Genomic DNA, 9,078 nt, shown 5'->3' on the forward strand with positions numbered 1-9,078 from the left:
CGCCGGTCACTCACCAAGATAGCTGCCCAGTTCTCCACTGGTTCTCCTCACACCACAGCTCAATTTCTCTCCGATGGCCGTTATTTCTTCTAATCCTTAGCTGCTCCTGGTCTCTTGGACGCCTAGCAGGCTCATAATTATAAGGTTGTGGTCCGTCATATGCATTCGAATATTCATGTTCAACTTCTTCTGTCTTCTGTGTCGAAACTAGCATTGGGATCCATGTTTATTAATACGTTACACCGGCCGCTCTCCCCCTTGTGTCCCCCGTGTTACGTCACACGCGGGAGGTCACGTGCCGAGGCTTTTTTATGCGGAAGTGAACATTTCTTACAAAAACGACGCCAGATGTCACTGTAGTGTATATTTCTGTATATTTTTTTGAAAATCTATTGTATTCATCATTTTCCTACACATTTATTCACAGGTTTCTTTAACCTGGAAGTTGCTCTTTAAGGAATGACTATGATTTTACGGTGTAATGTTATCCTCACACTAGACTTACTGAACTTTGGAGTGAGCACCTTGGAGGAGATTCGGCTTAGGAAGGCCTTGAAGGCCAGCATGAAGAGAACTGGTTACCCCATCCAGAGGGCTGATACTTCATCCAACGGAGAGAAAGAAAACATCCAGTCATTCTTCCGACCAGCCCTCTTTGAGACTGGAGATGGTAAACATTGTCAGAATTTCAGGTGTTAGGATATCCAACTCTGCATCATTCCTGCTTCCAGATTTACGCATTTTATATTTGGCTCTGAAGATATGGTCAAATGTGAATTTTGTGAAATTATTATGAATTTGATCACAAAAACACTAATGGCATAAACCTTTTTATGTATGATCAGTTTTTAAGAAAAATCAGTGCCAGGGGTTGTGGTAAAAATAACACAATCCCGAAAACTTTGAGGCTATTTTGAATGTTTAGTATTATTGTATTTGTTGGACAAAACAACTGTAATATTGATATTGAGTGATAAATTAGACATAATAAGCACAGGATTGTTTTTTACTATTTACACTCCAAATATATTGCTCATGATTGCTATAAGCAAAATCGTACTTGGCTCTGTAACATTGGTATAATAACAGAATAATAACGGCTACTTTTGAGTTCTAACTGGAAGTAAAGTCAATATCACTTTGTTCTAAACAGCACATGGTCCCTCTCTTTTAGGCCCACTTCTCTTTCAAGAAACTGGGAGACCCAGAGGTAGTGTGGCTGAAAGGCTTGGGAAGAAGATGCCCAACAGCGGTAGATGCCCTCTTGTTAAACACCTCAACAGATGAAGTGCCGATGCTCATAATAGTAGTTTTCAAAGATTAGCAGCTCATGACTTGTTCTTGCTGTAGATATGAACAATGGAGATGGTGTTCCACTGAGAAGAGGTCTGGCTGGGCGTCTGGGAAGAATTGTGGATGAGGAAGAGCCATTAATGCCCCCTCAAAAAGGTTAGTGTTCAGGTCACATCAAAAAGTAGGTATAACCTAAAACACCACCTGTAACATTTGACCCCAAATCATGCTGATGATCTATCTTTGGGCAGAGCACTAATGTGACAGATATGTTTGTACAAACAGAATGAAAAATGTATCTATTACAACATTTAATTTCTTCTGCTTGTACAGCTTTGAAGCCAATTAAGGACAGACTTGGATTGCCCGGGTCTGTTTCACCCACCAAACCAGGTAAGAAGTCGGACAAATATATAAAGCTACAACTGTTTATCATTTAGTTTGGAAAGGATTGAATTATGAATATTGATGAATACATAGTTTTCATTGTCCTCTAACCGTCCCTATAGCTGAGACCAACGTGGAGTCAAGGAAAGATTCTGAGCAGATCCACATCAAAACTCTGGAGGAAATCAGACAGGAGAAGGCAGGAAAATCTCCGTCCCAGAGCCGTAAAGCCGATCCTGAAACCGACATACCCAAACCGACCAAGAGTGCTAAGCGAACTATCACCATCAAAAAGGATCCCATTAGCCACATCAAAACCTTCTCTGAGATCCTGCATGCTAAGAAGAAAAGGCAGGAGGAACAGGATCAAAGCCCCACCCTCAAGAAGGCCAGGCTCAGTGTAGAGAAAGCTGCAGGCAAGAGCCAGGGACCGTCTGACACTGTGGCTGCTAGTCCTGAGGCAGCAAACCTGGGGGAGCTTGGAGTGAAGACTCTGGAGGAGATCCGCATGGAGAAGGCAGGCAGGAGTCCAGCTCAGCAGTCCCTGGAGGCTGAGAACAAGAAGAGCTCTGATTCTGAAGAGACTGATGCTAAAAAGCCTCGCCTAGCCTCGTGCATCAAGAAACCGACTCGGCAAAGTGAGAAAGCACCCACATCTATCGTTTAGCAGAAGGGATGTTTGCAGAACTGTTGATCATACCTACTGCTGTAAACTGTTTAACACATTTGCTATCGCTCGTTTTGCACATTTCTGTATTTCTGAAATGTACATTATGTTGAACTCAGCAGGCAACGGAACAACAGAGAAGAGTGATGAAGTGACCAAGGAGACAGTGAAAACTCCCCCTGCTGCTCCTGAGGTACAGTGTGTAGCAGATTCTGCAGTATTGGCTATGGTTGCTTGTTACTCTGTGATAACTCCACCTGACGGTTATTTCCTGTTTGTCTCTAGGCCAGAGATGCCACCAGTAACAATCTAAAGGTCAAGACCTTTGAGGAGATCATGCGGGAGAAGCGCCTTCGCAAGCAGGAAATGGAGGAGCAAGCCAAAGGCTTGGCTGAAGCAGAGCCTTCTCTGAAACAAACCACTGAAGGAACCTTGAAAAGGAAGGTTCCTGCTAATGTCACTGTCACATACCAAGGCTCTTCATGCCCTGACTCTACCCCTTCAACCCAAAAGCTCCCTGTTAGTAAACCGATCCCTCTCAAATCCAAGGCTGCTTCCCCTCTGAACAGCTCGCCTCCTCGTATAAGACCTGCTGCCGTTACAACTGCATCCTCAAGCCCTGTGAAGAAGAGCTCTTCTCCACTGCAAGCTGAGACCAAGTGTGACTCGCAGAGCCCCGGCAGCTCCAGGGAGGTCCCAGACAAAAACACAAGGAGTCCCACTTCACTTCCGCTAGCCAGGCAGGCCAGAGCGGCTCCACAGGGTGCTACTTCTGATATAACACTGAACAATTATCAGAAATCCCCAGAACACACTGCAAACACTAAAGGTATTTTATCTTTAACTGTAACGCATACTTCCTTTTGCAGCCATGTTTCTGCTTGAGCCTAGAGCTTCAGAGCTTGTTGAGCCTCAGTGATCCTTACTTAAATATTATAATAACACTTCACACAGAGAAGGTCTCGGTACAGCTTGGATTCAGTCATATCAAAGTAATATCTGATTTATTTAAGCTTATTCAGTTGTATGATCCCATCGTTACTATTTGTAACCATTGGTCCAGACAGATAGGAGTAAGGAATAACTACCAAATCTTCATCTCGGCTTAACTCACACAGACAACCAGTCACCTCACGTAAGTGTGAAAGATTCTGAGGCCTTTGAAAATACCAAACGGATGACAATAAAATAATACATTTATACTTTACTTCATATGAAGATCAACTTTGCCACAACAGGAACCCACCTAACCCCTGTATTCTACCGGGTATTGTATTGTATTCTGCGCCGCGTTACATCTGCGCCGCAGTGTTCACCTCGATCGTGGCCACTCTAGTCAATGCGTGTGTTTCCACCAGACGCGCTGCATTGCGTCCCAGAAGCGTCTCGGTGCTGGGCTCCGCTAGAAATAGGCGGCTGGTATATTTTTGATGCGAGGCGTTGCATAGCGCCGGGCAGGAAGTGGACCGGTCAGAGCATCCAGTCAATCCCCAAAATAAACTAATTTTGCAGACCCTATCCCTCCTAGTCTTTCAAGTAGGAGGAGAAATGCCAGCGTTCTCCTCCGGTTTACAGGCACTGTGTAAAGTATATAATAATTATGATGATGAATGCATTTTTTTACCACTAAAATACAGCAACACATCTTTGATTTATGTCGTTTATAACTGGAATATTACAATTATTATTAACTTTGTCTGTACAAAGTAGCCTATCCAGGAAATATGCCCAAATCAACAAAAACTGCGAGCCGGCACGCAAAACGCTCCGCTTCTGAAACGCTGGAGGAGGTCGGAACAAAACCGCAGCATAACACGCCGCAGACGGACCCGGTGGAATGAAAATTCCACCCGGTGGAATGACAATTAAGCTGACATGACAGCTTAATTGTCGTATGGGATTTAAGGAACCTGGTGGTTTGGTCATGGAATAGCTGGACCGCAAACAGGGTTCGTAGACAAGAACATGTGTGTGGCAGATCCTCTGCACAGGTGGAAAGGGCTACAAAGCACTGTGACTGGAAGTATGTATATTAAATATTTCAACTTTTTTCTCCCTTTCAGTGAGGCCAAAGCTGAATGTGAAGCCGTCTGTCATGAAGCCTGCAGTGCAGCTGAAACCAGGCCAGAAGAGAAGGGGGGCGCAGCGCTCTGCTGTTGCTGCTGTTAAACCCCTGAACAGCGGCCCCGCAGTGCAGGAGGGGCCCCGGCAGGAGACGGCATGCAGAGACAGACAGGTAGGTTTACAAGCTTTGCCAGTAACTAGTTTCTATAGCCATAACGTATCTTAAAGAATTTGATTTGGAATGTTCCATTTTTGCTTTTGTATTCCTATATATTTCCGCATTTATTTTTATTCGCATTCATCTTTTTTATTCACGTATTTATATAAGTTATTTGTAATACTTGCATTTTATTTATGCATTTCTTCTCATCATGTCCTTAGTGCATTTCTAAGTGATTTGCTATGCCCATTAACAGTGTTGGTCTTAATAATCGTCTCTGGTATATCTGGTCCTTTTTCTTTTATTCGGCTTTGCTATTGAAGTTTAAGGGGAAAAGAATTACAGTTACTATGTGATGTCAGTATGTTGGGAAATCTAAACAACCTTGTGCATGTAATGACCTATGGTTACTTTTGATCCATTTTCAGGAGTCCCCTCAGTCCAATGCAGAGGCTCAACTGAGCGCCGCTGTCCCCCGCAGTCCCAGCACCCTACTAGACTTAGGGTCGGGCTGCAGCCCCCTGACAGAGGAGCTCCAGACTGTCCCAGTTTTCACACAGAGCCAAGAGACCCCACAGGCTGTCAGAGATGCCTGTACCGTCCCCCAAAGGTAAAGCTCAGACTGGTAGTGTAAGACTTCACCAAGCAAATGTCTGTGGGCAGGCGTCAGGAGTGATATGATAGTATTAACATTATAGGAACCATTTTTAACTGTGATAACAACTTTATTTACAACTTGTATTCACGTGAATATTTTAACTCTCCTAAAGTGAGGGGTGTGACATTCTGATTAAGAGCAACCAGTCCAGTCTGCTACATTACAGAGCATTTTATTTAACAAATACATCAGTAAGGCAACAAAATGTCAAACGTTTTTGACAACTCTTCCAAATAACACAATAAGTCAATTTCTATTAAGTAATGTATTTCAGTTATAAATACTGTATCTTTGCCCATTTTTAACTGACAATCCCGTTGAAAATTGTTAGATTATTTTTTCCCCGCATATGACATGAATGCAGCATTGTTGGTTATTACATGAATAACAGGCCTCTCTGTATCTTCAGCCCAGTCCTGAAGTCCCCCACACAGCCAAAGTCACGGAGACAGAGCGCAGCCCGCACCACCTCCACCTCCAGCACTGCCGTCTCCACCTCCGCCGTGGATGACTTTGAGGAGCTGATAAACGAGTTTACCGACGACCATCTGGAGGGAGACATGGACCCTGGCATCGAAGAGGATGACCTGCTGCAGGAACTCTCAGAGATGATTGACAGCTGAGGGCTCAGTCAAGCACAATCAACCCCCTGCCCCGACTTCTTGCTCACAACCATGTCTTGTTTTCAAGAAGCGAAGACCATCACCATATCTACCATTTAAAAAAAAAAAAAAAAAGGAAAACATTTTCCCTGAAAGGTTGAACTTGTTTTAAGCTTTATGTTCATATTGATTTATACCTGTGACATCTCCTTTGTCATTTCCAGCCAATATGATCATCTGATTACACCAGGGTTATTCTGCAGAGCTTTGACTCTTTCTTTATCATGTCAGTTCATGATCATTGTTAAACTTTTCAGCTCTTGAAAAGAGAAATTGAAAAAAGGTTGGCTCTGGGAGATGTTGTTAATAACATCAGTTTGTCAGCAATCCTGGATGATGTTACATTGTAGGAATGATGAATGTGTTCTTTTAGAGGGAACTCACATCTGTATACTGTGTATGCCAAGGGAAGAGCAATCTGGGTATGTGAATAATGAATACTGCTGCACTAAAAGTAGCCTTCCCCCAATTTTTGTTTTTTTGTTTTCCCAGATTATGACATTTAAATGTATTAATTTTAATTTAACAACGACAACCCTGTGTCATCAAAGCTCAGATCAGAGCCTGTGAGGAAGATACTGAGTTCATCTGGAACAGGTGTATGTGTTCATAGATTTTCCACGCAGATCCTTTGGAGTGCACCTTCTGCCAGTGGATGCTCTTTAGCGTTTTTATAATGTTTGACTGAAATGTATTTTTATTCAGTGGAAATACCTTTAAAACATCTATTCTGGGATAAAAGTGTGAATTAAAGTGCTCTCTGGGCTTTGTTAAAGAACACCTCAGGGACTGATTCTGATGTTTGTATATTCCCAATATGATTGACAAACAGTGTATTTGAGTTCAACAATGCAGTCTTTAGTTTTCTTTCTCTTTTGTGTTTGCATTGGTGTATTAATGTGATGTTAGAAAAGTTCAACTTTTTTTTTAGTCTTAATACGCGTTTGTTCTGTCATGACCCTTTCCCACGAGCTTACTGTTAAATCACTTCTACATATTACTGTGTAAATAAAAAGTGCTTTTAATGACGAGCTGGACCAATTATTTTCAAAGAGGCCTTCAATACTTAGAGCCAGGTTTTGGAAATCAACATAAAGTGTAATGGAATGTTTAACTAATTACTTTTTTAATTCAATCTGTTTTAACACCACATGTATTGTAGGTCTATTTAATTCCAAACAAAAAACACAGAGGTTAAGGTATACATTTGAGATTACAACCCACAATATAGGTAATGGTGTTAAAAATATTGTACTGATGACTGCTGATCCGATGCTTTAATGGATGTTTCTCTTTTCTGTCCACCTACATTCCACACCAGAGTCTCATGTTTGCCAACTTCACAAAGGGTGTTAACAAAAACCTTAAGGTAAATGGAGAGATGGCTTATTTAAAACTTAAAGTAGATTGAAAATCAGGTCCTGAACAATTATTGTAAGTGCATTGTATTATACTGAAATAAAAGCAGTAAACATGTTTACTGCTTTTATTTCAGTATATTACAATAACCTCTAACATTCAAACAAATCAGAATGTGAATTATTTCCCCAACAATACTGTCAATAAATCTAGCTGATATGGAAAACTGTTTCTTAACGCCATAAATTGGTTGAAACAACTCAACACTTTGGTATAATTTTACTTAAAAGACATCTTACATTAATTTAGAGTTGCTGAAGAAGGGCTCATTAGGTCTAGGTCCTCCCTGCAGCCTCTGGATTTCCTTGCTCTCACTGAGACCTGATTACTCCATCCAACACATCCACCCCGGCAGGACGTGGCACTGGTCTCCTGCTCTCTCCCAAATGGAGCTTTTCCCTACCAACTACCTAACTTCACTCCTTCCACAAGTATGCAAGCTCTGTGCATAACTTTATTTCGCTGACTTCCGGTTTGTACGACTTCCAGTTTGTATTGTGTCTGTAAATCCAGTGTCCAGCTTGTCGCTATGACAACCATAGACTGTTTGTTGCATACCTGCAAGATTTACCTGTGACAAATGTCAGCGATGTGAACAGAACTGTGGCCCTACTTTCACCTGCACCCAGCAGCAAGCGGGAGAACGATATCTCATACAGTCGACCCCTAAAACAGTTCACTCAGTAATGGAACAGTTGTTAAGCATTATTTTGTCCAAGTAGTCTACACATTATGAATTTGATGTTTGTCTAAACTGCTAAGAAGCTGACAGCTGAGTTAGAACAGAAAGACATGCAGGCCATAATCACTAGACGCTCAAAAGAGGAATGTGTGTGTAACGCTTACATGAACTGAATTGAAACACTGTCCATTAGTTGATTAATAAACAAGACATTCAAGTCAAAGATTTAGGCATTTTCACGTGTAGCACGCTGTAAATATGGACTATGAATGAACACATGCAATGTGGAAACCACAAATAGGTTTATTCTCAATACTCATAACAGTATCAGACACAATGACTTTACTGAGCGAAAAGATGACATGAACATAGTTACTGTATGGTACTGAAGACAACATACAGTATATTGCATTTACCTCTTCCTCTAACTCTCTCTCCAAAATTGGCCTCCATTGTTGTGCACAAAGTGTTCAAGCTCAGGTTTCTAAGTGATCTAATTTTTTATGCGCATTCTGGTTGCAGGGGCTTGATAATTGAGTGTGGTATTTCAGTGGCAGTGCTTTGTAAACAACACACAGGCTGTCGGTTTTTGAATAACCTATCTAATGTAGGCTAAATAAGAGTGAGTAGTTATTTGCAAAAAGTGTATTTTGGAATATCAAACTAAGTGTAAAGCAGACGATGTGCTTATGGTTTAACATATCTGTTCAATAGATGAAAGGCAACATGAGTTTGTGGTTTTAATAATTGTGCCAAAAGTACCACTTTGTGTCTTGGTAATTGCACAAAGCTGTAATAGGCCACAAATAATCACATTTTTCTAATTAAAAGAACTCTGATAATTCATATTGAATATAATCTATCATTGCAGCTTCACACACTATTTAAATTGTTGTTCTCCATCTTTTATTTTAGTTCATATCATAACCCTATTAACCAACCTGCACCATATGTTTGTTCCTGTTAAATCCTTCAGGCAGATTCTACTTTACCTCACAAGAGTATGAACTATAATTATGCTATTATGTTTTTGTTTTAAAGCAATTTTGAAAAATGAATTGTACTGAATGTTGTTAAATGTTACAA

The 9,078-nt window shown here is 41.2% G+C and overlaps 1 protein-coding gene across 2 annotated transcripts; it reads left to right on the forward strand.

The window, feature by feature from the left end:
- Window positions 1-427: 427 nt before the first annotated feature.
- Window positions 428-6,922, forward strand: LOC104945520 (zinc finger CCCH domain-containing protein 11A-like). Of its 2 annotated transcripts, none has more exons than XM_010771205.1 (10): window positions 428-670; window positions 1,175-1,252; window positions 1,351-1,449; window positions 1,627-1,686; window positions 1,803-2,318; window positions 2,470-2,540; window positions 2,633-3,176; window positions 4,411-4,583; window positions 5,000-5,181; window positions 5,639-6,922. In XM_010771205.1, the coding sequence occupies exons 1-10, from the start codon at window positions 460-462 to the stop codon at window positions 5,850-5,852; spliced, it is 2,148 nt and encodes a 715-aa protein (XP_010769507.1). In that variant the 5' UTR covers window positions 428-459; the 3' UTR covers window positions 5,853-6,922. The 2 variants fall into 2 exon arrangements, with proteins under 2 accessions (XP_010769507.1, XP_010769506.1); XM_010771204.1 differs by having other exon boundaries at window positions 430-670; window positions 2,467-2,540.
- The last annotated feature ends 2,156 nt before the right edge of the window (window positions 6,923-9,078 follow it).

This window comes from Notothenia coriiceps, unplaced genomic scaffold, assembly GCF_000735185.1.
Source record: "Notothenia coriiceps isolate Sejong01 unplaced genomic scaffold, NC01 NC01_scaffold00009660, whole genome shotgun sequence".
Lineage (NCBI taxonomy): Eukaryota > Metazoa > Chordata > Actinopteri > Perciformes > Nototheniidae > Notothenia > Notothenia coriiceps.

Coding starts and splice junctions, on each gene's coding strand:
- LOC104945520 (XM_010771204.1), top strand. CDS start 460: ATGACTATGATTTTACGGTGTAATGTTATCCTCACACTAGACTTACTG. Junction 671..1,174: donor CCTCTTTGAGACTGGAGATG/GTAAACATTGTC, acceptor CCTCTCTTTTAG/GCCCACTTCTCTTTCAAGAA. Junction 1,253..1,350: donor GAAGAAGATGCCCAACAGCG/GTAGATGCCCTC, acceptor TTCTTGCTGTAG/ATATGAACAATGGAGATGGT.